This window comes from Dermochelys coriacea, chromosome 28 (genome assembly GCF_009764565.3).
Source record: "Dermochelys coriacea isolate rDerCor1 chromosome 28, rDerCor1.pri.v4, whole genome shotgun sequence".
NCBI lineage: Eukaryota > Metazoa > Chordata > Testudines > Dermochelyidae > Dermochelys > Dermochelys coriacea.
In genome coordinates, this window is record NC_050095.1 from 3,934,288 (window position 1) to 3,962,259 (window position 27,972).

At 54.3% G+C, this 27,972-nt stretch overlaps 1 protein-coding gene across 3 annotated transcripts in view; it reads left to right on the forward strand.

The window, feature by feature from the left end:
• LOC119849376 (zinc finger protein 420-like) overlaps positions 1–27,972 on the forward strand; it is a 3,142,523-nt gene that overhangs the window by 1,264,406 nt on the left and 1,850,145 nt on the right. The window contains exons 1-2 of one of the 3 annotated variants that reach the window (XM_043503760.1): positions 14,101–14,169; positions 14,543–14,631. The exons of the other annotated variants lie outside the window; for them this stretch is intronic. Of the exons in view, the coding sequence (XP_043359695.1) occupies positions 14,551–14,631 (81 nt within the window). The 5' untranslated portion in view covers positions 14,101–14,169; positions 14,543–14,550. Of the gene's footprint in view, positions 1–14,100; positions 14,170–14,542; positions 14,632–27,972 lie in introns of those variants that run through there. 3 annotated transcript variants of the gene reach the window in all.

The following is a 27,972-nucleotide window of genomic DNA, read 5'->3' on the forward strand; positions in this document are numbered from 1 at the left end:
GGTCCCTAGTCTGTAGCGGAGCATGGGATTCTGCCATCCTAAGTGCAGAACTCTGCACTTGTCCTTGTTGAACCTCATCAGATTACTTTTGGCCCAATCCTCTAATTTGTCTAGGGCCCTCTGTTTCCTATCCATACCTTCTAGCGTATCTACCTCTCCTCCCAGTTTAGTGTCCTCTGCAAACTTGCTGAGGGTGCAATCCACACCATCCTCCAGATCATTAATGAAGATATTGAATAAAACCGGCCCAGGAACAATCCTTGGGGCACTCCACTTGATACCGGCTCCCAACTAGACATGGAGCAATTGATCACTACCAGTTCAGCCCGACAATGTAGCCAATTTTCTATCCACCTTGTCATCCATTCATCCAGCCCATACTTCTTTAACATGCTGACAAGAATACTGTGGGAGACTGTGTCAAAAGCTTTGCTAAAGTCAAGGAACAACACGTCTACTGCTTTCCCCTCATCCACAGAGCCAGTTATCTTGTCATAGAAGGCAATTAGATTAGTCAGGCATGACTTGGCCTTATTGAATCCATGCTGACTGTTCCTGATCACTTTCCTCTCCTCTAAGTGCTTCAGAATTGATTCCTTGAGGACCTGCTCCATGATTTTTCCAGGAACTGAGGTGAGGCTGACTGGCCTGTAGTTCCCAGGATCCTCCTTCTTCTCTTTTTAAAGATGGGCACTACATTAGCCTTTTTCCAGTTGTCCGGGACCTCCCCCGATCACCATGAGTTTTCAAAGATAATGGCCAATGGCTCTGCAATCACATTCGCCAACTCCTTTAGCACCCTCAGATGCAGTGCATCTGGCCCCATGGACTTGTGCTCGTCCAGCTTTTCTAAATAGTCCTGAATCAAGTCTTTCTCCAGAGTGCTGGTCACCTTCCCCCCATGCTGTGCTGCCCAGTGCAGTAGTCTGGGAGCTGATCTTGTTCGTGAAGACAGATGCAAAAAAAGCATTGAGTACATTAGCTTTTTCCTCTTCCTCTGTCACTAGGTTGCTTTCCTCGTTCAGTAAGGGGCCCACACTTTCCTTGACCACCTTCTTGTTGCTAACATATGTGTAGAAACCCTTCCTGTTACTCTTAACATCTCTTGTTAGCTGCAACTCCAGGTGTCATTTGGCCATCCTGATTTCACTCCTGCATGCCAGAGCAATATTTTTATACTCTTCCCTGGTCATTTCTCCTATCTTCCACTTTTTGTAAGCTTCTTTTTTGTGTTTAAGATCAGCAAGGATTTCACTGTTAAGCCAAGCTGGTGGCCTGCCATATTTACTATTTTTTCTACACATCGGGATGGTTTGTTCCTGCAACCTCAATAAGGATTCTTTAAAATACAGCCAGCTCTCCTGGTCTTCTTTTCCCCTCATGTTATTCTCCCAGGGGATCCTGCCCATCAGTTCTCTGAGGGAGTCAAAGTTTGCTTTTTCTGAAGTCCAGGGTCTGTATTCTGCTGCTCTCCTTTCTTCCCTGTGTCAGGATCCTGAACTCGACCATCTGATGGTCACTGCCTCCCAGGTTCCCATCCACTTTTGCTTCCCCTACTAATTCTTCCAGGTTTGTGAGCAGCAGGTCAAGAAGAGCTCTGCCCCTAGTTGGTTCCTCCAGCACTTGTACCAGGAAATTGTCCCCTACACTTTCCAAAAACTTCCTGGATTGTCTGTGCACTGCTGCATTGCTCTCCCAACAGATATCAGGGTGATTGAAGTCTCCCACGACAACCAGGGCCTGCAATCTAGTAACTTCCATTAGTTGCCGGAAGAAAGCCTCGTCCACCTCATCCCCCTGGTCCGGTGGTCTATAGCAGACTCACACCACGACATCACCCTTGTTGCTCATGCTTCTAAACTTAATCCAGAGACACTCAGGTTTTTCTACAGTTTCATTCCAGAGCTCTGAGCAGTCATACTGCTCCCTTACGTACAATGCAACTCCCCCACCTTTTCTGCCCTGCCTCCCCTTCCTGAACAGTTTATATCCATCCATGACAGTACTCCAGTCATGTGAGTTATCCCACCAAGTCTCTCTTATTCCAATCACATCATAATTCCTTGACTGTGCCAGGACTTCCAGGTCTCCCTGCTTGTTTCCCAGGCTCCTTGCATTTGCGTATAGGCACTTGAGATAACTTGCTGATCGTCCCTCTTTCTCAGTATGAGGCAGGAGCCCTCCCCTCTCATGTGCTTCTGCTCGTGCTTCCTCCCAGTATCCCACTTCCCCACTCACCTCAGGGCTTTGGTCTCCTTCCCCCGGTGAACCTAGTTTAAAGACCTTCTCACTAGGTTAGCCAGCCTGCTTGTGAAGATGCTCTTCCCTCTCTTTGTTAGGTGGAGCCCATCTCTGCCTAGCACTCCTCCTTCTTGGAACACCATGCCATGGTCAAAGAATCCAAAGCCTTCTCTCCAACAGCTCCTGTGTAGCCATTCGTTGACTTCCACTATTCGACAGTCTCTACTCGGCCCTTTCCTTCCATGGGGAGGATGGACGAGAACACCACTTGCACCTCAAACTCCTTTATCCTTCTTCCCAGAGCCACATAATCTGCAGTGATCCGCTCAAGGTCATTCTTGGCGGTATTATTGGTGCCCACCGTGGAGAAGCAGGAAGGGGTAGTGATCCGAGGGCTTGATGAATCTCTGCAGTCATTCCGTCACATCGTGAATCCTAGCTCCTGGCAAGCAGCAGACTTCTCGGTTTTCCCGGTTAGGGTGGCAGATAGATGACTCAGTCCCCCTGAGGATAGAGTCCCTGACCACCACCACCTGCCTCCTTCTCTTGGGAGAGGTGGTCGTGGAACCCCCAACCCTAGGACAGTGTATCTCATGCCTTCCAATCAGCGGAGTCTCCTTCTGTTCCCTTCCCTCAGATGTGTCATCTAGTCCACTCTCCGCATTAGTACCTGAGGAAAGAGCATGAAAACGGTTACTTACCTGTATGTGCGCTGCTGGTACATGGACGCTCCCCTTTCTTCTTCTGGAGGTCACATGCTGCCAAATTTCTTCACCGTCCTCCTGTCCCCGCAGTGCAGCCTGCTCTGAATCTTCAGAATGTTGTGTCCGTAGAAGCATATCCTGAAGTCTGTCCATGAAATCTTCAGTTTCTCTTATGCAACGCAGGGTCGATACCTGCTGCTCCAGACCTTGAACCTTCTCTTCCAATATGGAGACCAGCTTGCACTTTGTACAGATAGTCGCTTCTGTCCTGTGGAAGAAAGACAAATATGGCCCATCCAGTGCAGGTCACAACAGATGAACACTCCCCATCCATATTACCTTCCTTCTATTAGCTTCCTCAGGAGTTGTAGTAACTACTCAGAGAAGCTGGGAAGATGTAAGTCTCAGTGGGATCTTTCCGGGCAAACTCCCAAGCAAACGCCCTCTGTTAGCCTCTCTGCTCTTCTGCTGTGGGGATGTTTTCAGCTGACTTGCAGCCCAGTGATGTTGTGTCTCTACATGTGTGCAGAGGGCAGGGCTATCCGTGGTGCAGAAATATACAGAAGCCGGCATAGGCACCAATTCCGTGGGTGCTCTCGGGCTGGAACACCCATGGGGAAAAATTGGTGGGTGCTCTGCACCCTCCAGCAGCTCCCTTCCTCCCGCATCATCTCATCTTTGCCTCTGCTCTGCCTCCTCCCCTGAGTATGCCGTGTGGCCTCTTTTTCCCCCTGGCTCCCAGCGCTTGCTGCAACAAAACAGCAGTTTCGTGTGACAAGCACTGGGAGGGAGGAGGGGGAACACAGCGCACTCAGGGGAGGGCGTGGGGCTGGGGCAGGGGTTTTGGGAGGGGTCCAATGTGGGCAGGGAGGGGGCGGAGTTGGGGTTGGGACTTTGGGGAAGGGGTTGAAATGGGGGCGGGGAAGGGGCAGGTCAGGGTGGGGCCAGGGGCAGGGCGGAGCACGAGCTCCCACTGGTGCCGGGGAAAGTTGGTGCCTATAGAAGCAGGGGGCAGCAGTTACTAGACATGCTCTGTGTGTGATTCTGATGCTGTGTAGGCATTAATCATTGGGGGTAATTTACCCAGCAGGCCACTTCCTGTTTACTCACTTGATATCTAAGCCAATCAGGTGGGGGAAGGACTGTTTATAAATACATCAGATTGGTCACCAACTCTTGCTGGTGGCGGCACTGACAATTTTCCCCAAAATACTTAATTAACTTAGGAAAAATAAATATGCACATAGTCATGTCCAACTCTTTGTAATTTACTTATGTGGGATTTTTTTTTAGAGTAATAAAAATAATGTACAGTTGTTGCTATTCTTTACTGGACGTAAATAGAATAGAAGCAAAACTAAGGGTGCTTTGCATGTTCTTGTCTTTTCTCTTGTTGTTTCTTTTGCTTTTGTTGTTGTTGTTTTTTAAAAACTTGCTAGCTACTAAATCTGCCTTGAAAAGTGATATTAACGAACATACAAATATCACTTTTCACAGCAGCAGATTTACTCAGCCCTGGCAAGCCCGGGGACAAATTAAGTTCTGGATGGGGGAGGTGGATATGGAGGCAGCAGGGGTCAGGGGCGATGGGGCACTGGGGGAGGCAGCGGAGGCCATGGGAGTTGTATAGTGAGCTCTGGGCCAGATCCCACTACTGCACAGCCTGGGAAAGGAGCCCAAAGCCCCATGGCTGGAGCTGGCCACCGGCCATCCCAGAGCTGAAGACCACCACTTGGTGGGGAAGATGGGGACCTCACTGGCTGCCTACTCTTCCAGCGAGTAAAAAGAAAAGGAGGACTTGTGGCACCTTAGAGACTAACAAATTTATTTGAGCATAAGCTTTCGTGAGCTACAGCTCATTTGGTGAAAAAAACAGAGGGGAGATTGATATACACACACAGAGAACATGAAACAATGGGTTTATCATACACACTGTAAGGAGAGTGATCACTTAAGATAAGCCATCACCAGCAGCGGGGCGGGGGGGGGGGAGGAGGAAAACCTTTCATGGTGACAAGCAAGGTAGGCTATTTCCAGCAGTTAACAAGAAAATCTGAGGAACAGTGGGGGGTGGGGTGGGGTGGCGGGGAGAAATAACATGGGGAAATAGTTTTACTTTGTGTAATGACTCATCCATTCCCAGTCTCTATTCAAGCCTAAGTTAATTGTATCCAGTTTGCAAATTAATTCCAATTCATCAGTCTCTCGTTGGAGTCTGTTTGTTTTTGAAGCTTTTTTCTTGAAGGATAGCCACTCTTAGGTCTGTAATCGAGTGACCAGAGAGATTGAAGTGTTCTCCAACTGGTTTTTGAATGTTCTAATTCTTGACATCTGATTTGTGTCCATTCATTCTTTTACGTAGAGACTGTCCAGTTTGACCAATGTACATGGCAGAGGGGCATTGCTGGCACATGATGGCATAGATCACATTGGTAGATGCGCAGGTGAATGAGCCTCTGATAGTGTGGTTGATGTGATTAGGCCCTATGATGGTGTCCCCTGAATAGATATGTGGACAGAGTTGGCAACAGGCTTTGTTGCAAGGATAGGTTCCTGGATTGGTGGTTCTGTTGTGTGGTGTGTGGTTGCTGGTGAGTAGTTGTTTCAGATTGGGGGGCTGTCTGTAAGCAAGGACTGGCCTGTCTCCCAAGATCTGTGAGAGTGATGGGTCGTCCTTCAGGATAGGTTGTAGATCCTTGATGTTGCGTTGGAGAGGTTTTAGTTGAGGGCTGAAGGTGATGGCTAGTGGCGTTCTGTTATTTTCTTTGTTGGGCCTGTCCTGTAGTAGGTGACTTCTGGGTACTCTTCTGGCTCTGTCAATCTGTTTCTTCACTTCAGCCGGTGGGTATTGTAATTGTAAGAATGCATGATAGAGATCTTGTAGGTGTTTGTCTCTGTCTGAGGGGTTGGAGCAAATGCGGTTATATCGTAGAGCTTGGCTGTAGACAATGGATCGTGTGGTATGATCTGGATGAAAGCTAGAAGCATGTAGGTAGGAATAGCGGTCAGTAGGTTTCCGATATAGGGTGGTGTTTATGTGACCATCGCGTATTAGCACCGTAGTGTCCAGGAAGTGGATCTCTTGTGTGGACTGGTCCAGGCTGAGGTTGATGGTGGGATGGAAATTGTTGAAATCATGGTGGAATTCCTCAAGGGCTTCTTTTCTATGGGTTCAGATGATGAAGATGTCATCAATGTAACGCTAGTAGAGTAGGGGCATTAGGAGATGAGAGCTGAGGAAGCGTTGTTCTAAGTCAGCCATAAAAATGTTGGCATACTGTGGGGCCATGCGGGTACCATCGCAGTGCCGCTGATTTGAAGGTATACATTGTCCCCAAATGTGAAATAGTTATGGGTGAGGACAAAGTCACAAAGTTCAGCCACCAGGTTAGCCGTGACATTATTGGGGAGACTGTTCCTGACAGCTTGTAGTCCATCTTTGTGTGGAGTGTTGGTGTAGAGGCTTCTACATCCAGAGTGGCTAGGATGGTGTTTTTAGGAAGATCACCAATGGACTGTAGTTTCCTCAGGAAGTCAGTAGTGTCTCGAAGATAGCTGGGAGTGCTGGTAACGAAGGGCCTGAGGAGGGAGTCTACATAGCCAGACAATCCTGCTGTCAGGGTGCCAATGCCTGAGATGATGGGGCGTCCAGGATTTCCAGGTTTATGGATCTTGGATAGCAGATAGAATACCCCAGGTCGGGGTTCTAGGGGTGTGTCTGTGCGGATTTGTTCTTGTGCTTTTTCAGGGAGTTTCTTGAGCAAATGCTGTAGTTTCTTTTGGTAACTCTCAGTGGGATCAGAGGGTAATGGCTTGTAGAAAGTGGTGTTGGAGAGCAGCCTAGTAGCCTCTTATTCATACTCCGACCTATTCATGATGACGACAGCACCTCCTTTGTCAGCCTTTTTGATTATGATGTCAGAGTTGTTTCTGAGGCTGTGGATGGCATTGTGTTCTGCATGGCTGAGGTTATGGGGTAAGCGATGCTGCTTTTCCACAATTTCAGCTCATGGACGTCCGCGGAAGCACTCTATGTAGAAGTCCAGGCTGCTGTTTCGACCTTCAGGAGGAGTCCACCCAGAATCCTTCTTTTTGTAGTGTTGGTAGGAAGGTCTCTGTGGGTAAATATGTTGGTCAGAGGTGTGTTGGAAATATTCCTTGAGTCGGAGACGTTGAAAATAGGATTCTAGGTCACCACAGAACTGTATCATGTTCGTGGGGGTGGAGGGGCAAAAGGAGAGGCCCCGAGATAGGACAGATTCTTCTACTGGGCTAAGAGTAGAGTTGGATAGATTAACAATATTGCTGGGTGGGTTACGGGAACCACTGTTGTGGCCCCTTGTGGTATCCTTCAACAAAAAAGCTTCAAAAACAGACTCCAACAAGAGACTGCTGAATTGGAATTAATTTGCCAACTGGTTACAATTAACTTAGGCTTGAATAGAGACTGGGAATGGATGAGTCATTATACAAAGTAAAACTATTTCCCCATGTTATTTCTCCCCCCACCCCACCTCCCACTGTTCCTCAGATATTCTTGTTAACTGCTGGAAATAGCCTACCTTGCTTGTCACCATGAAAGGTTTTCCTCCTCCCCCCCCCCCCCGCTGCTGGTGATGGCTTATCTTAAGTGATCACTTTCCTTACAGTGTGTATGATAAACCCATTGTTTCATGTTCTCTGTGTGTGTATATAAATCTCTCCTCTGTTTTTTCCACCAAATGCAGCCGATGAAGTGAGCTGTAGCTCATGAAAGCTTATGCTCAAATAAATTTGTTAGTCTCTAAGGTGCCACAAGTCCTCCTTTTCTTTTTGCGAATACAGACTAACACAGCTGCCACTCTGAAATCTTCCAGCTTGTGTGTCTCCAGAGGGAGGCATGGCCCAACCACTGCTGGTGGCCCTGGGGGAGATGCTGCTCTCCTCCCCCCCCACATCGCTACCTAGGAGGATGTGGCTGCAAGAAAAGCCCCTGGTGGGATACGGGTGTGTGATTCCTGCAGAGACCCCTAGAGGGCAGGTGTGAATGCGGACTGGCTGCCTGGGTACAGAGCATGGCCGATACTCTGTGGGTGTGAGGACATTTGGCGGCATACTGAGGGTATGGGGGGAGGGGCATGGGGGCACAGGGAGTCAGGGAAAATAGAGCTGTGGGGGGATTATGGAAGCCAAGGGGGATTTGGGGGGAAGAGGGTTATTAGGTGGATTATTGGAGAAATGGGTGGTAAATGGGGTGTCCATGGAGCTGTTCACACAGCAGCTGGGCACCGTCCCTCTCCACCAGGCTCCTCACCCCAGCATTAGGGCTGCGTGAGATATAAACTGCTCCCTCCCTATTCCCCATCAAGGAGCTCCCTGATCCCAGTAATGGCATTAGGGGGGATTACAGGCTGCTCTTCATCCCCCAGTGAGGATGCCCCTGATCCCAGCTGGCAGAAGGTCGAGGGCACAGAGATATTTATCTGCTGGGGTGAGGATTAGGGTTTGGATGTAGTTTCACCAACTCAATCCATTCAAAAATCATAAATCGGTCCTCTCCTCCTTTGCCCCCAAATGAGATTTTAATCCCATGGAGTTTGGAGTCAGTTTGTTTCCTGCACAGTGACAGTAGCACCAGCTCCCTGCCCCTCTGGAGCCAGGTCATACTCAGCTCCCCATGGAAATGCTCTGCTATGCTCCAGATCAGGGGGTGACCCCCTGCCTTCTGTCACTGACCTGGACTGGGAGATTTCTGGCACCTCCGGGTGCAGAGGGAGACCTAAGGCGTGAAACACCCAGAGATAATTCTTGGCTAAGTAAAGGAGATGTGGGCCTACAACCTCACTTCAGGCAGGAGAGAACTAACCCCCTTCATGGGGTCATCACCCCAGACAGTCACCCCATGTGTGACTCTGTTAAACCAGCATCTGCACCTGGAGAGTGGGAGGAAGAATATTAGCTCCCAAAGCTTGATCTTTCTGCAGTGATCCTGCAGGGGGATGGGGGTGACAAGCAATTTCTCCTTATCCCCTGTCTGATCCTAGGGGAGACCCCCCCATGTATGTCTCCAGCAGGGCTGGATTAACATTTGGTGGGCCCCAATGCCCATACCATGCCCACCCCCTCCCCCTTAGGGTGTCAAGGTGCCTGATTTTCAACCAGAAAATCGAAAATGGGACTTGACAGTGTCCAGTCAAATCTACTGATTGGACACCCAAAGTCCATTTACTTTGGATAGAAGAAGTGGGGAGGCACTGGGTCATCACCTGCACCAGCCCTTACTCAGCTGGGGCTGCCTCCTTCCGGTGGATGTAGATCCGAGCCTCAGCTCCGTAGGCAACACCATCCTGATTCGGACATCGGAAGTGGGAGGGGAAAAGCAGTGAGTGATGGTGAGAAGGCGGGAAGAGGAGTGAATGGGGGGGGGTGGATCCTTGGGGGGGAAGAGATGAGGCAGGGGCAGCACCTCTAAGGGAAGAGGTGGGGCAGGGGAGGTTCCGGCACTCTTGCTGGAGTGGCCAGTTTTTAAATATTACGAAGTTGACAACCCTACCCCAGCTCCGTCAGTGCTCTGCCCAAAGTCCCTGCCCCATGTTCCACCCCGAAGCCCTGCCCTCACTCGGCCTCTTCCCCCCACCCTCGGCCGCTCCCATGGGGAGGAGGGGGCAGAAAGGAAAGGGCATTGGACAGGCCTGGGGAAGAGGGCAGAGAGGAGTGAGCAGCGGGTGAGGAGAGGGGGCAGAAAGGATCAAACTGTGGGCAGAGGGGAGTGAACAGAAGAGGTGAGTCAGAGAGGGGGCAGAGTGGCCCAAGCGGGGCGGAGTGGAGTGAGCGGGGAGTGAGGTGAGGAGGGGGCAGAGAGGAGTGATTGGGGGTGAGGGCCCCGGTCCAGGTTTCAGGATCCCTTCTGAATGTGGGCCTGGCACCACGCTGCGATTGTAAACCCAGTACTAGTCACTGGCGCTGATCTATCTGGATGGGAAGCATGGGTGGCAGGTACCATAGGCTGGTGGAGGCTATGCCTCCCCAAACAGCCAGGCCTGGCGCTGCCCACGCCCAGCCCCCAGGCTCCCCCCTTCCCTCGTGCAAGTCCAGTGCCCCTGTGCAGTGGCCCCGACTCAGACTGTGACCGTGCCGCCTGCCCTCCTGGCACTCCGGGGCTAGGGAGCCTGCAGCCACGTGCCACTCACTTCCACGACACTCTGTGGCAGAGGAGGCTGGGGCCATGTTGCCTGCCCTCCAAATGCTCTGGGGCTGGGAGGAGCTGCAGCCACGCACTGCCTGCCCTCCTGGTGCTCTGGGACTGTGAGTCTAGCCTGGGGCAGGGGCTGGTAGCTGCAGTGGGGGGGGGGATGCTCTGGGCTCCAGTGGGGTTTGTGTGCATGGAAGAGGCGGGGTCTCAGGTGTAAGGGGCGGGGTCAGAGGCTAGCCTCCCCCAGCTGGCTGTTCACGTGCCGCCCATGATGGGAAGGTTGGAAGCAGGGGATTCTGCTGAACAGACGCAAGGGGCTAGTCTGCACAGAAGTGGTATGTTGCCTCTCCCGTCGGCGTAATAAATCCATCTCCGCGAGCGGCGGTAGCGATGCTGGTGAGGGAAGTTCTCCTGCCAACATAGCGCTGTCCACTCTGGGTCAGTGTAATTTATGTTGCTTGGGGGAGGGGGGTTATTCACACCCCTGAGCGATGTAAGTTATAGCCTAGTAAGTGGTTTCAGAGTAGCAGCCGTGTTAGTCTGTATTCGCAAAAAGGAAAAGGAGGACTTGTGGCACCTTAGAGACTAACAAATTTATTTGAGAATAAGCTTTCGTGAGCTACACCGATGAAGTGAGCTGTAGTTCACGAAAGCTTAATGCATCCGATGAAGTGAGCTGTAGCTCACGAAAGCTTATGCTCTAATAAATTTGTTCGTCTCTAAGGTGCCACAAGTACTGCTTTTCTTTTTGCGAATACAGACTAACACGGCTGCTACTCTGAAGCCTAGTAAGTGGCAGTGTAGACAAGAATATGACTCTGAGTTCTGGAAGGTTCAATTTCCAGGTGGGAATTCTCCAGAAACTCATAGAATTGAACATGAGATCTGGATTCCAGCTGATTTCCAAGGTCCCCTCTGTCCCCCTCCATCCCCCATCCTAGCACCTCTCAACCTGGTGACTTCCCTAGTGGTAAAAGTTCTGTGTATGGATGGCAAACAGCAACTCCACCTAGGGGGTCCCACTGCGGTAACACCAGGATCCCTGATGCCACCAGCTAGGTGACGGAGACGCAGCTGGGCTGTTAGCTTCTCCATCTGCTGCTCTCAGAGGGGTTTTGCCTCAAGTCAGGGCCACAAAAGAGGAGGAATCACTTCCCTAATTCACTTTATTTCAGAATCCCAGTCGCTCTTCCTTGCCAGGACATGGGGAGGAAACTGACAGACCCCCCCCCCCCCGATCTGAATCCTCTATTACTGAGGAGCTTTGGAAGAAGGACCCCCCAATCTGCGGTCTTAGGGGCATCTGAGGCTGTACAGAGACATCACAAAGAGCCATTCCACCCCCCCAGCATCTTTGCCCCTCAGTATATGCTCCACACCCTCAGCAGGGCAACCCCGAGCTGAACTGGCTCTGGAGGCTGAACTTCACTCTCACCCAAGAGCTCCTGGCTCCTTTCCAACAGGAATTGTTATTATTAGGGCTGTCAATTAATCACAGTTAACTCAAGTGATTAACTCAAAACAAATGAACTCAATTAAAAAAAATGAATCTTGATTCATCACAGTTTTAATTGCACTGTTAAAGAATAATGGAATACCAATTAAGATATATTTTTCTGCATTTTCAAATGTATTGATTTCAATTACAACACAGAATACAAAGTGTACACTGCTCACTTTCCTATTTTTATTACAAATATTTGCACCATAAAAATGATAAACAAAAGAAATAGTATTTTTGAGTTCATCTCATACAAGTACTATAGTACGATCTCTTTATCATGAAAGTGCAGCTTACAAATGTAGATTTTTTTTTTGTTACAGAACTGCACTCAAAAACCAAAACAAGTCCACTCAGTCCTTCTTGTTCAGCCAATCACTAAGACAAACAAGTTTTTTATATTTACGGGAGATAATGTCACCCGCTTCTTATTTACAATATCACCTGAAAGTGAGAACAGGCGTCCACATGGCACTTTTGTAGCTGGCATTGCAAGGTATTTACATGCCAGAAATGCTAAACATTTGTCTGCCCCTTCATGCTTCAACCACCATTCCAGAGGACATGCTTCCATGCTGATGATGCTAGTTAAAAAAATGTGTTAATTAAATCTGTGACTGAACTCCTTGGGGGAGAATTGTATGCCTCCTGCTCCTTGGTTTTGTCCCCATTCTACCATATATTTAGCGTTATGGCAGTCTTGTATGGCGACCCCAGCATATGTTGTTTATTTTAAGAACCCTTTCATTGCAGATTTGACAAAACGCAAAGAAGTTACCAGTATGAGAGTTCTGAAGATAGCTACAGCACTAGACCCAAGGTTTAAGAATCTGAAGTGTCTTCCAAAATCTGAGAGGGACGAGGTGTGGAACATGCTGTCAGAAGTGTTAAAAAAGCAACACTCCGATTCAGAAACTACAGAAACCGAACCACCAAAAAAGAAAATCAACCTTCTGACGGTGGCATCTGACTTAGAGGACGAAAATGAACATGCGTCGGTCTGCATTGCTGTGGATCGTTATTAAGCAGACCCCATCATTGGCATTGATAGTGGAGACATAGTCTCAGACTCGGTACTTGCCAGTGGGGAAGTATTGCCTCTAGAGGCACCTAGGGGGTGGTGCGGAATCGTCCCAGGCTACTGGGTTGGGGCTTGAGCAGGTTCTGTGTTGTGTTGTTGAAAAGACACCCCTAGATATTGAACCCGGGCCGTGTTGCTGCTGACTGCAACTGGCAGAAGGTTACAGAAAGAAGCAAGGGAGAGGAGCACCAATGAATGTACGCAATTATTCAGTGAGGCGGGGGCCTGGCATGAAGGAAACACCTCTGCCCTTGGGAGATTGGGGGATTTGTGATGTCGTGGGCCATGGAGATCCAGGCCCACAGCACTGGGATGATCAGCCCAGGGATGGTGCAGTACATGGAGTGGGGCAGATTTGGGAACCCCTCTCCTCAGGTATTTCCCCTGCAGGCCTTTTTCAGTGTCCCTCTCTCCCTGTGTAACCCAGTGGTTCTCAAGCTTTTTGAGTTGGTGACCCCGTTCACAAAGCAAGCCTCTGAGTGCGCCCCCCCCTTATAAATTCAAAACACGTGTTTAATATTTAACTTTATTTTAAATGCTTAATGTATACTCTGATTCTTTACAATGAATTGACCTTTTCTCACCACTTTTATATTAACCCTAAAACACCCTTTGACTGAATTATTGGGATAAGCAGAAAAGGGTTTTTAAGATAGTTACTGTTTAATACTGGGGGTGCGAAGACATTTGTCAGTATCACTTTTCACAGCAGACTTTGTGCTCCGTTGCCACCCTCACTTCTTGGCTGCTGCCCCCTGCAGAGCTGGGCAGCTGATGACCCCCCCCCGTAATAATTCCCCCTCCCCGAGGGGCTGTAACCCCCCAGTCTGAGAACTCCTGGTCTGCCCCCTCCCCCCTCTGGCCAGGACACCTGACCCCTGTCCCGTTCCCAGGGGGCACGTGCTCTCCTGGAGCTGGATCGGCCCCTCCTGAGGGGAGCTAGAGCCGGGGGGGGCATCATTAACCCCTCCATGTCCGGCCGGGGGGTGCCTTCTCCGGCTAGGAACACCCCGGACGCTGCTGGCGGCAGCTCCTGAGCGCAGACTCCAGATGAGGGAGACCTGGGGGTTGGGCAGGTACCCGACTCTGCACAGGGCCCAGCCCCCCTCTCTGCTCCCCGCGGGCCCAGAGCTGCTGCCATCATTAAGGCCAGAAGGGATCCTTCTGCCAGCCAGTCTGACCTGCTCCCACTGGCTCTCTGCTGTGTCCAGTGACCCGTGTGGATAAAGCGGGTCTTCCCGACTGGTACCCCCTTCCCCGCACATGCAGAGCAGGGCCAGCCCCGGAAGAGAGAGAGCCCCCAAGGATGGGATGGCGACCACGTCTCCCGTCCAGGGGGGTAGGGCGATAGGAAAGAGATGGAAGAGGGTGTCAGGACAAATGGGGGGGGGAGGCAGATCTCCAGATCTCTGACCACCCCAGGCACACTCACGGCAGCACCCCTGCACAGGGTCACCTTCCTGTGAACGAGGTGAGGAGCAGAGAGAGGAAACACCAGCCCCTGACTCTCCCTGTTCCCCCTGCTGCAGGACTGTGCTGCCCTTGGGACAATGTCAGGGGAATCCCCCCAAAGCGGCTCCTTTACTCCTGGTCTTTTCCAGTGTTTAATTCACACTCTGTTGCTGGGAGGGTTTGAAAATGTCTGGGTGGGTTTAGTCCTGGTTGGGGTGGAGGGGGGCGAGGACAGGGGCAAGGTCTGTTCTGCGATATGGGGACTGATCATGTCCCTAGCGTGGCAGAATTGACAATCTCTGTCTGCAGGGGAAGAGCCTGGAGGAATTGTGATGTGAAATGAAGTAAAGCCAGTTCTGAAATCTCCACAACTGCCCTTCTCGCCCTGCCAGGCTGCAAAATGACGCCCATGTCTCGCTCCAGCTCATCCCATCCTCCCATGGGACAGGGGAGAGAAATGGCTGCTGTGGAGCCAGCTCAGGTAGGGGTTATTGGGGGGGTTCCTGGAGGGTTGCTGCTGGAAGGAGGGGGCAGTAAATACTGAATGGGTGGCAACTTCTGGGGAGTGAGGTCTGCAGGGGCCAGGGAATACCCTGGGTGAAGAAAGGGAAGGGGACAGAGTGTGACAAACCTGCTGGGATTTGTTTAACCTGGGCCTAGATTCTAGGAACAAATGCTTGGGTGTTGGAGGAGAAAATTCCCTAATTTGTGAAACAGGAAATTGAGAAACCAACCCCCTGGGCAGGACTGGGAAAACTGAACAGACTTCCAGTGCTGAACCCTCAACCCGCTAGCCAGAGGCTGGTATGACATGGAAAGGGGGCACTTACCAGGGAGGTGTAGGGAAGATGCCCCAGCCCCTCACATCCAGCTGCTGGCAGTGAGGAGGGTTTTGGGATTCCTACCATGGGGCTGTATCAGCCTCTGGCTAGTAGGTGTGAGGCTCTCTCTTTATTCTCTCACCGTGATGCGTCATGGCTGTTCTCGGTAGTATGGGGTGTGACAAAGCTCTATTCTCACCTCCGTGGGTCCCACATTTCCTGGCGGATTTTGCTAGCCTCAGAGGCTCACTGTGACTCTAGCCATCTGGCCTTGCCCCGTCACATATCCCCCCCCCCCTCCCCCCGGTTCAACACCATAGAGTTGGCAACTTGGGACGCCAGACACTATGCTTGCGACAGATCATCAGTGTTGCCATGGTGGCATCTAGCCCTGTGCCGTATGTGGAAGTGGAATGGTTGGAGGGATAAGAACCACCTGGTAACCGTTAAATTCTTTTCCTTATTCCGCTGCATCCACTGGAGGGGTGCATGATCCATCAGAAGAGTAAATCGCCGGCCTAAGAGATAATAACGCAATGTCTCGATAGCCCATTTGACAGCAAGGCATTCTCTCTCCACTACTGCGTATTTCTGTTCTCTTGGGAGAAGCTTTCTGCTTAGGTAGAGGATTGGGTGTTCCCCTTCTCCCACCATTGTGACAGAACTGCTCCCAACCCCACCTCCGAAGCGTCTGTTTGTAAAATAAATTCCCTGTTAAAGTCTGGGGCTATGAGTACGGGGTCATTACAGAGGGCCGTCCAAAGGTCTCTAAATGCCCCCTCTGCTGCGTCAGTCTACTTTACCATGTCTGGACCTCGGGCCTTCACCAGGTCTGTTAAGGGACTTGCCTAGTGACGAAGTGGGGAATAAACCATCGGTAGTAGTCTACCACACCTAGGACCGCACGGACCTGCTTCTTTCGGGTCGGCTGGGGCCAGTTTTGAATTGCCTCTAGCTTATTCGTTTGAGGCTTCACTATGCCCCTTCCCACAATATATCCCAGGTACCTAGCCTCTGCTAGCCCTATGGCGCATTTAACGGGATTAGCAGTAGGCCAGCCCGCCTTAAGGTGCGCAGTACTGCCTCAACTTTCTCAAGTGGGTTCCCCCGTCTGGCGTATGGATGATGACATCATCTAGGTATGCAGCTGCATAACTAGTATGGGGACGCAGCAGCTTATCCATGAGGCACTGGAATGTGGCTGGGGCCCCATGTAGCCCAAAAGAGAGGACGGTGTACTGGAATAGCCCATCCGGGGTGGAGAATGCTGTCTTCTCTTTAGCTTCTTTGGTCAGAGGAATCTGCCAGTACCCTTTTATCAGATCCAGTGTAGTCAAGAATCGGGCACTACCCAGTCGGTCAACCAGTTCATCGATGCGTGGTATGGGATGTGCATCAATCTGGGATATTTCATTCAGTCGGCGAAAGTCATTACAGAATTTTATGGTACTGTCAGGTTTAGGCACTAGAACAATTGGACTGGACCACTGACTCTAAGATTCTTCAATAACCCCTAATTCTAACATTTTCTTTACTTCGGCCTTGATTTCCTCTCTTTTGGCTGCTGGGATTCGGTAGGCTCTCAATGTTACCTTGGCTCCGGGCATCATGCGGATATGATGATAGGTCTCAGTCGTCTGCCCTGGTTTTGTAGAGAACACATCTCTGTTGTGATTAATCATGTCGGCTGCCTCGATCTTTTGGATCGGCGTCAAGTCGGATGATATCCTCACTTGCTCGTGTAAATTAACCTCCTGGGGAAGGGTCTCCTGCATGAGTAAGCATGCCTCTCCATTGTGCCAAGGGTTTAGAAGATTGATATGGTAAATTTGCTCAGATTTCCGGCGGCCTGGCTGCCACACCTTATAATTCACCTCTCCCACGGCTTTGATTATTTCGTAGGGTCTCTGCCACTGGGCCAACAGTTTACCTTCTGCTGTGGGCACCAGTACCATCATTCGATCCCCTGGTTGGAACCATCAAAGCTTCGCTTGGTGGTTATAATGGGTTCATTCGGTCTCCTGTGCTCTCTCCAAGTGTTCCAGTACAATGGGCATAACTCAGGCTCTCATCTGCAGTACATGCTCAACTATGTTCTTTCCGCGATTTGGCTCCTCTTCCCAGGCTTCTCTGGCTATATCCAGGCAATAGGGTATCCCAATCTTTCCCATCCCGGCTCACCACTTTCCTGATCATGGCCTTGAGGGTCCTATTGAACTTTCCACAAGGCCATCTGTTTGCGGGTGGTATACAGAGGTGCGGAGGGCTTGTACATGGACCAATGAACAGAAATCTTTCATCAACTTGGACATGAAAGGTGTCCCTTGATCAGTCAATATCTCCTTGGGTAGCCCAACCTGGGCAAAGACCTTTACTAGCTCCTTAGCTATTGTCTTGGAAGCTGTGTTGCACAGGGGAACAGCTTCCGGGTACCGGGTTGTATAGTCCAGTACAACAAGCACATATTGGTGACCCCGAGCTGTCTTCTGTAGGGGCCCTACCAGATCCATGGCTATCCGTTCGAAAGGAACCTCTATTATTGGAAGAGGTATCAAAGGAGGCCACAAGTGCGGGCGAGGGCTATGTAACTGACACTCCGGACAAGAGGTGCAGTATTGCCGGACATCTTCATGTACTCCTGGCCAGAAGAACCTCCGCAGGATCCGTGCCTGGGTTTTCTCTACCTCTAGGTGTCCTCCAAAAAGGTGACTGTGGGCGAGACTCAATATGGCTTTTTGATGTTTTCGTGGCACCAGAAGTTGTTGTATCTCTTGCTTCTGTATTTGCACCATGCGGTACAGGAGATCTTTCTTCATGATAAAGTAAAGACCGGGACCCCGGACCTTCCCATCCACGGGTATCCCATCGATCTCAGCCACCTCTTTCCTGGCGTTATCATATCTGGGGTCCTCCACCTGGTCCTGCCTAAAAGTCTCTCTCCCGGGACTAACCTGCCCAAGCTCCCAGGGGCCAGCTTCTGCTTCTTCCAACGGCTCACCGCCATCATGGCTGGGGGCAGCTTCTGGCTCACCTTCTGTGGTGGAAGTTTCTCTGTTGGCTGCTCGCATCCATCTGCCTACTAGGGAAGTCTTCTGGCCCTGGGTCAGGATCCAGGTTCCCAAGGCCTTCGCAGCCTTCCCTCTTTTTTTGTCTTCCAGGTCTTTTGGGGGGCTGAGAACAGATCCTGAGAAATCTCAGCGAACATCAGGGGTTGACATTCCCCCGGTGATGTGTCACTGTCCTCAGGGTCCCCACCTCCCTCTAGCATCTCCGGGGGAGTAAATTATCAAACTCTGGATAGTCCCTCCCAATGACTACAGGATCTGGGAGTTTAGGAACTATGCCCACAGTCACCTCAATGGGGTTTCCCTGAACCTCTATCTCCACTGGGATGGAGGGGTAATGGCTCACGGCTCCATGCATGCACGTCACTGCTACGCGTTTGGCTTGTAGCAGCTGACTATTTTTTACTAGCTTACCTGATATGAGGGTGATAGCACTCCCAGAGTCCACAAGCGCTGTAGTGTCTGCTCCATTTATCCTCACTGGCCTGGTGTAATTATGTGGGGCTAATGTGACCCCCGGAAGGTGGATAAGGGAGCATGGGACCTCCCAATCCCCCAAGTTACATTACATAGGCTCCTCGGTGCTGGGAAACTGTGCTCCTATGTGTCCCCACTCCCCACATGCATAACATCTATAATTGCTTTTAATCACTCCCCTATCCTGGGGGTTAGGGGGTTTAGTCCCGGGGTTCCCCCCACTCAGGCAATCCCTTTCTTCTGGGGTCCCTGCTGGTTTTCAGGCCCCCCTTCTTCCATCTAAGACTCCCCAGGGGTTTGGCTGCCCAATCTTCCAGGGTTGGGGTCGGGTGCTTGCTTCGAAAGGGGCCTTCCTTGGGTAGTCGGATCAGTTCCCTGGCTGTCATCCGTCTTTCTAACAGTGTGATCATCTCCTTGTACATGGACGGATCATTCTGGCCTACCCATTTGCGGAGATCTGGCAGCAGTCCCCGCATGTAATGGTCTATGACCAGGGTCTCCAAAATCTCCTCCAGCCTGCACATCTCGGGCTGTAATCACTTCCGTGCGAGGTGTATGAGGTCGAATAGCTGGGACCTCGGGGGTTTGTTCTCCTGGTATTTCCACTCATAGAACCTCTGGGCCCTTACCACTGCCGTTACCCCTGCTCGTGCTAGGATCTCTGCCTTCAGACAGGTATAGTCAGTGGCATCCATGGCGGGCAAGTCAAAGTAGGCCTTCTGGGCCTCTCCACACAAAAAAGGGGTGAGAATGCTGGTCCACTGCTCCTGGGGCCACACCTCACGCTGAGCAGTCCTTTCGAATGAGAGGAGATATGCCTCTACATCAACTTCCGACGTCATCTTTGGCAGATAACCAGTGGCCCTCAGGGTTTGCGTCCCGTCGGACCCCTGGGCCTGGGTGGTAAGGATCTTCAGGTGGTGCACCACCTCTCTCAAGAGAGCACGATCTTGGGTCGCCTGGCCCATCAATAATTGATTGGTTTCCTACTGTAGCCGCATAGACTTCTGTTGGGCCATTGCCTGAACCCGGGTGGCCTCCTGCTGGGCTGCCGTGGCTTGTACCAGAGCTCTGACCATCTCCTCCATTGTGGTACAACACAAACAAACAAAAATCAAAACAAAAAAAAATCCAAAACCCCAGTGCACTTTTTTTTAAAAAAAAACCTCTTTCTTCCGCCAAGCTGTGAATGTAAGTCCCACTCCTGACACCAGTTGTGACAAAGCTCTGTCCTTGCCTCCGTGGGTCCCGAGTTTCCTGGCAGAGTTCACTAGCCTCAGAGGTTCGCTATGACCCTCCACGTAACCCTTCTTTCTCTAGAGACAAGGGTCACAAGGGTCTGCTGAGCCATTTTCATCATAAGCCAGCGAGGGAGGTGAGGAAAAGTTATCCTTCCTTGCACAGTCTCTGTTGTCTCCCAGTCTCTGATTAAATAGGGGGCAAAGGTGGGGGGAAACCTGGGCCCACCGTCTACTCCAGGCTCCAGCCCAGGGACCCTAATAGTATCAGCTATGGTAGCTGACCTTTTAGAAACGTGACATGTACAATTCCCTGGGCTACTTCCCCCACGGCAGCCCTCACTTCCTCAAGCTCCACTTCACCCTTACCTCAGGGCCTCCTTCCTTGTGCCTGATTTGGTGTGTGCTACTCAGCCTCTCCAACAGCGCAACTTCCTCCCACAGCTCCTGACATGCACCCCCACCTGACTGACTGGAAGGCTTTTAACTAGTTTCAGCCAGCCCCTGATTGGCTTCAGGTGTCCCAATCAACCTAGCCTTCTCCCTGCCTTCTGGAAAGTTCTTAATAGGTCCCAGGTGTCTTAACTGACCTGGAGCAGCTTCCATTTCACTTACCCTGGTACCAGGGATTGGTGTAGCCTGGAGCGACTCTCTCTCTCTCTCTCTCTCTCTCTCTCTCTCTCTCTCTCTCTCTCTCTCTCTCTCCCCCCCACTGCTCTCCCATAGCCTTCTAGCTTGGAGGGAGGTGGGAAGCTGCTACTAGGCCCTAAGCTCTCCCTGCTGCTCCAGCTGCTCCCCTGGCTGGGCCAGACACCCCCCATTCTCTGCTACTTGGCTGCTGGACCCCCCACTCTTGGGTGCTGCTACTGCTCCAACTGCAGCCCTGGGGTGGGGAGGGGGCTGCTAGCCCACTCCCCAGAGAGGAGGAGTGAAGGACCCCAGCCACTGCTGTTGTGGATACCACCACCAGCACCACCACCTGAGAGGGGTCCATTCTGCCTGCCTGGACGACCACCTGGAGTTCCTGGAGCTGCTGCTGCTGCTGCTGTGGAGTCTGCTGCCTGGAGCTGCTGAAGCCCGAGGAGGAGAAGAAGAGGATCATCTGCCAGTGGGGCAGCACCTAGAGACTTTGCAGACCACCGTGGAGGGGGCCTTAAGACTGAGTAATTTTCAAACTGTGCTCTTGTGGTGGGGGTCTTGACTGTGTTTCCAGGGACACCGGGGGTGTGGCGTGGAGCTGCCCCCCGATCGATCTGTGTGTCCCCCCCAACCCCCACCACTATTACCACCACCGCTGCCCCCTCCACCACCCCCACTGGCTGTATACCATCTGCCTCAGCTCCTGCCTCTGGACTCAGCTGCTTGCTTGGCTTGCCACGCCCTATTTCCACCCTTTGGGCCAGAAGCAGCAGCAAGCTAAAAAAGACTTGTGCAAGTGCACATGGGCACATGTGCCCCCCCCTGGACTGCCTAACCCCCAGCTTTGCCTTTTACTACCTGCCCCATTTGCCACTTGCTTTGCCTCCTCTTTTGCTCCAGCCCCCCTTACTAGCTTCAGTTTGTTTGCCTGCCCCGCCCATTTCCTTCTGCAGCCTTTGTTTGTTTGCCCCGCCCCAGCCTCTGAAGCTAGCCCCTTGGTTTCCCTGTTCTACCCCCAGACCGCTTAGCCCCTCGCTCCGTGTGCCCATGCCCCTTCCCATGCGCTTGTGCAACTCCCCATTTCAGTTGCAACCCTCTTCACTGCACCTTCAATGTTGTTGAATCCCCCCCCATAGTGCACCAAGAGGAGCCGGAATTTCCACCTTGTGTCGGTGACTGACCCCTAACCCCTGATTGCCCCCCATCCAGCCCACCCCTTTTGGCGCCCTCCTCCCCTGCCTGCAGCCTAGCGGGGAGGAGTGGTCGACCTGCTTCCCCTCTCCCCTCCTCCTTTTGGTGTCCCCCTTTCCTCCTTGTTCATGATGGCGGGGGATGAGACGGGTGAGACCCCTTCAGCAGCCCAAGCTCCCCCTCCCCCGCCTACCCCTCCGTCACCCCCTCAAGCTTCTACCTCCGCTGCCAAACCATCTGCCATCGCCCCCACTGGGGCACCAGCAGCGACGGGCACCGGGGTGACCTCCACTGCTACCACATCTCTCCCCCCCTCAGATTTGGGGGGAGTCCCCCCAGCCGGCGGGAAGGGCCAGGGGAAGAAGAAGGGGAAGGGCCCCGCTAAAAAGACCAGGCCCTCCATGGCAGGGGCTGTCCCTGATGCCCCGGCCCCATCTCCAGCTGGGGCGCCCCTCCCCGCTGTTCCCTCCACCAGCTCTGCAGGTGTCCCTCCCCCGGCCCCCAGAGCATACGCCCAGGTGGCGGCAGCCCACCCGCCTGCCGCTACATCATTTCTCCAGCCCACCGCCTCCGCTACCATCTATAGCGGCCGGGGCCCCTTTCCCACCATGACCAGGAAGCACGGCGTCCGTTGCCTCCTGGTGCCCGCCTCACCCCACGTGGAAACCTATGTGCGGGCGTTGGCGAGGGTGGTGGGGCCCACGGCCATTGTGGAGGCCTCCAAAATGTATGGCAAGGTCGTCTTCTTCTTAGCATCGGAGGCCGCCGCCCAGGAGGCGGTGGAGAAGGGCCTGGCGGTGGGGGGCGTGTTCGTCCCTTTAGAGCCGCTAGAGGACCTGGGCGTCCGCCTGGTTCTGACCTCCGTCCCTCCCTTTCTCCCCAATGCCGCCCTGTTACCCGCCCTTTCTACCTTGGGAAAGCCCATCTCTGTCATCAGCCCTCTCCCGTTGGGCTGCAAAGACCCCGCCCTCCGTCACGTCCTCTCGTTCCGCCGGCAAGTGCAGCTTCAACTGCCGCCGGCGGCGCGCGACGGAGAGGCACTCGAGGGGTCCTTCCTAGTCCCCTACCAGGGGACCCCTTACAGGGTGCATTATTCCACCGGGGAGGCCCGGTGCTACCTCTGCCGGGCAATGGGGCACGTCCGGAGGGACTGCCCCCTGGCCCGGGAAGAAGGGCCATCCAGGACCCCCGAGCCCCGGCAGGGCACCGGCCCCGTCATCGCCGACGCCCCTGGCTGCCCGGCACCTGAAACCGCCCCTCCTCCTTCACAATCCACCATTGCTCCCGCTCAGGCCCAAGGGGCACCTCCCCCACTATGCCCAGACGAGCGGGAGAACCCCGCCCCCGCTGCTTGCAATCTGGCGAGGCCTGTGGAGGAGGGTGCGGCAGGGACACCGCCCTGCATGGGAGAGGGCCCGCCCCAAGGGGAATCTTCCCTCCCTTGTGCTACCCCACCGTTACCCCCTCGAGTCCCTGAGCCATCGCCTCTGCCCCCTGACACAACCAATGCTAGCCAGCCCCCGGACGATGCCATGGAGGGCTGGGCCCTAGTCCAGGGGAAGCGGGGCAAGCGGAAGGCTCGAGCTCCGCTCCTCCCATCTGATGCGGAGGCCCCCCGGAAGACCAGGAAGGGGGGCACCGATGCCGAGCCTTCCGCTCTACCCACGGGTGTGTTCCACCCACCAGAGCCGGCTGGGGAAGACGTGGCAGCACTGGAAGGCGGTATCTCCCCTCCACGGGAGTCCCTCCCCTCCAAGACCCCCGAAGCACCATCTGAAACCCCAGTGTGCCCCAAAGTAACCATCGCGTCAGGTGCCGGCGGGGAGAATCCTGGGGTAGCGGAAAATAATTTCCCCTCTATATATGAGGAGATCGAGGCCCTGGGTCTGACCCCGGTCACCCAGGGGGAGGACGATCCTATGCCAGCGGGCCTCGATCTGGGCGACTTCTTTCCAGCCCCCCTTTCCCCATACTCCCTCCCCCTAACCGTTGCTTCTGCTCCCACCTCCGAGGAGCCCCTGGACTCCTCCATCAACCCGGCTGCAGAAGGCACCCTGCTGAGAGCCACCGAGCCAGTTGAGGCGACGGCCAGTGCCACGCGGCTGAAACCTGAGTCACCAGGGGCATCCCTCGCTGGTGAGGAGCATTCGACCTCCTTTCCGGGAGAGGACCCTACAGAAGAAAGTCCACCTCCTGATGCCGTGGCTGCCAAATCCACCAGACAGCTTGCGCCCGGCATCGGTGAGAGCCCTCTCCCGACCCAGACTCTCACCTCTACTCCTGCCCCTGCCCTTCTCCCGCCCACCTCCCGAGATATTATTGCCACCCCTGGGACAGTCTCCTTCCCCTTTCCAACAGATGACTCCCAGGGAATGGCCTTTGTGTTTGCCCGTCCCGACCCACCAGGGGCTGCTATCCTCCCTCCGCCGCCCCCTATCGCCCCAGCATTCAGGTCAACCCATCAAGAGCCCCGTCGGGGGTCCGCACCCTGTCTGCCCGTCCCGCTGGGCCAGGGGGCTGTACCAAGGGCCCCATCGGGAAGCAACCAGACCATAACCCCAGCCCCCCATGCGCTGCGAGAGGAGTTGCGGGAGTTCCTAGAAGACGTCCGTGGCTCCCGCAACAAAGTCCAGCTTGCCCTCCAGCGATGGGGGGACTTTAATCAAATCCTCCGGGCCGCAAGGGCCCTCATGGGGGAGGGGAAAAGGACCGGGAGACAGGGCGCCGCGGCCTACCAGCGGGTCCGCCACTTCCGTGACTCCTTACTCACCTACGGGGTGGGTCACGGACTGCTACGCGGCCCGCCGGGAGCCACGAGCATCCCTGCCGGCGAGGATCCCCCCCAGCCCTCCTCATGGCACCCTTTACCATCGCAACATTGAACACCCGTGGCTGTAAGATGGGTCTCCGCAGGTCCCAGGTGCTCTCCTTCCTTCGAGAGGGAAGGTACTCTGTGGTTTTCCTGCAGGAGACCCATACGGATCCGACCGCCGAAGACAGCTGGCGGCTGGATTGGGGGGACAGGGTCTACTTTAGCCACCTCACAGTTCATACGGGTGGAGTGGCGACCCTGTTCTCCCCCGACCTACGGCCCGAGGTGCTGGGGGTCGCCGAGGCTGTGCCGGGTCGCCTGCTGCACCTCCGGGTCCAAATGGAGGGGCTCGTAGTCAACCTCGTCAACATCTATGCCCCAGCAGCGAGCCCGGAGCGGCTGCAATTCTATCAGCAGGCATCCGCCTTCCTCGGCACCTTGGATCCTCAGGAGTGCCTGGTCCTGGGAGGGGACTTTAACATCACCCTTGAGGAACGGGACCGCTCGGGGACCGAGAAGAGCCCGGCCGCCGTCGCCGTCCTCCAGGAGATAGTCGAACACCACTCCCTGGTAGACGTCTGGCGCGACCACCACCCGGATGACACTTCCACGTTCACCTTTGTCCGGGTGGAGGCCCATCGGTCGCGCCACTCCCGGTTGGACCGCATTTATTTATCACGCTTTCATCTTACACGAGCCCACTCCTCCAGCATCCGGCCGGCCCCTTTTTCGGACCATCACATAGCCACCGTGACAGCCTCCCTCTGCGCGGAGAGGCCGGGGCCGGCCTATTGGCATTTTAACAACAGCTTGCTGGAGGATGCGGGCTTCGTGGCGTCCTTCCGGGAGTTCTGGCTGGCCTGGCGAGGGCAGCGGCGTGCCTTTCCCTCGGCACGGCGGTGGTGGGACGTAGGGAAGGTGCGCGCCCGGCTCTTCTGCCGTGACTACACCCGGGGCACCAGCCGACGGAGGGATGCAGCGATAGAGCAGTTGGAACGGGAGGTCTTAGAGCTGGAGAGGCGTCTGGCCGCCAGCCCCGAGGATCCACCCCTCTGCGGAGCGTGCCGGGAGAAGCGGGAGGAGCTCCGGAGCCTCGAGGACCATCGGGCCCGGGGTGCCTTTGTTCGATCCCGCATCCGTCTCCTTCGGGAGATGGATTGCGGCTCCCGCTTCTTCTACGCCCTGGAAAAAAAGAGGGGGGCTAAGAAACATATCATATGCCTACTGACTGAGGATGGCACCCCCCTCACGGATCCGGTGGAGATGTGCGAGAGGGCGAGAGCCTTCTACGCAAGCCTTTTCTCCCCGGAGCCGACCAATCCTAACGCTTGCAGAGTGTTGTGGGAGGAGCTCCCGACGGTCAGCGTGGGCGACCGAGACCGGCTAGAGCTGCCTCTCACTCTGGCCGAGTTCTCGGAAGCCCTCCGTCGCATGCCCACCAATAAATCTCCGGGCATGGACGGGCTGACCGTGGAGTTCTACCGCGTGTTCTGGGATGTCCTGGGCCCAGACCTAGTCACCGTCTGGGCCGAGTCTTTGCAGAGCGGGGTCCTCCCTCTTTTGTGCAGGCGAGCCGTGCTCGCCTTATTGCCGAAGAAGGGGGACCTCCGCGATTTACGAAATTGGCGTCCCGTCTCGCTCCTCAGCACGGACTACAAAATCGTGGCAAAAGCCATCTCCCTGAGGCTAGGGTCCGTGCTGGCGGACGTGGTCCACCCAGACCAGACCTACACCGTCCCGGGCCGCAGTATCTTCGACAACCTCTATCTGGTCCGGGACCTATTGGAACTTGGGTGTAGGGATGGTCTGTCGTTCGCCCTCCTGTCCTTAGATCAAGAGAAGGCGTTCGACAGGATGGATCACGGGTATCTCCTGAGCACTCTGCAGGCATTTGGCTTCGGACCCAGATTTGTGAACTTTCTCCGGGTGCTGTACGCTTCCGCAGAGTGTCTGGTAAGACTCAACTGGACCCTGACCGAACCGGTCAACTTCGGGCGAGGAGTACGGCAGGGGTGCCCCCTCTCAGGCCAGCTCTACGCTCTGGCGATCGAGCCCTTCCTCTGTCTCCTCCGAAGGAGGTTGACAGGGTTGGTGCTGAGGGAGCCGGAGCTGCGGCTGGTCCTGTCGGCGTACGCTGATGACGTGCTCCTCATGGTCCAGGACCCGGGCGACTTGGTGCGAGTGGAGGCTTGCCAGGCCATCTATTCAGCAGCCTCCTCCGCGCGGGTCAACTGGGTCAAGAGCTCTGGCTTGGTGGTAGGGGACTGGCGGCAGGCGAGCCCCCGCCCACCCGCGCTTCAAGCCATCCGGTGGAGCACGGGTCCGCTGCTCTATCTGGGCGTTTACCTTTCTGCCACGCATCCCTCTCCGCCGGAGAACTGGCAGAATTTAGAGGGCGGGGTGATAGAGCGGCTCCGGAAATGGACAGGACTGCTCCGGTGCCTCTCCCTTCGAGGGAGAGCGTTAGTGCTTAATCAACTAGTCCTGTCCATGCTTTGGTACCGGCTCAACACCCTGGTCCCAGCCCCGGCTTTCCTGACCAACCTGCGGACATCGATTCTGGAGTTCTTTTGGTCAGGACTGCACTGGGTCCCTGCAGGGGTTCTCCATCTACCTGTGGAGGAGGGAGGGCAGGGCCTCAAATGTCTGCTTACTCAGGTCCATGTCTTCCGCCTCCAGACCCTGCAGAGGCTCCTTTATGGTGCAGGTAGTCCGGCGTGGAGCATACTGGCGCACGCCTTCCTGCGCCGCTTCCGAGGGCTCCGATACGACCGGCAGCTCCTTTATCTCCATCCGAGAGGTCTTCCGCGAGACCTCTCCGGGCTGCCGGTCTTCTACCAGGACCTCCTCCGGACCTGGAAACTCTTTACAACGAGCAGGTCCGTGGCGGCCACCGAGGGGGCAGATCTCCTCGCGGAGCCCCTGCTACACAACCCCCAGCTCCGTTTGCAGGTGGCGGAGTCCCGCTCGGTGCGCCAGAGGTTGGTCCTGGCAGAGGTCACAAGAGTCGGAGACCTCCTGGACTATGACCGGGGAGACTGGCTGGATCCCCTAACCTTCGCTCAGCGCATGGGGCTTTCCAGACCTTGTACTCCCCGAGGCATACTTCAGGAGGTGAAGGCCGCTTTGCCGCCCGCTGCTCGGGTTTATCTCGACCGGGTCCTGCACGAGGGCACGCCCCGCCCACCCACTACCCCAGGCCCGCCGGACCTTTTAATTGGACCCCTCCCCCGTGGACCCAACCGATCCCTTCACCCCTTCACTAGAAGTCGGCTGCACGAGATGCAGCCGGTCTGTTTTCAAACCGCGCCAAGAAAACATCTCTACACACTCGTGCTCCACACCCTTCACGCCCGCACCCTCGTGTCCCGCCCCGATACAAAATGGCGGGACCTCCTGCCACCTTTGGAGGGTGCAGAGCCCCGGTGGGGCAGCCTATATTCCATCTTAGTCCCAAAGCCCGCCGGGGATGTCAGTTGGCGGCTCCTTCACGGAGCCGTGAGCACGGGCGTGTACTTGGCGCGGTTCACCACAATCCCAGACACCTGCCCCTTTTGCGGCGTGAGGGATACCCTGGCA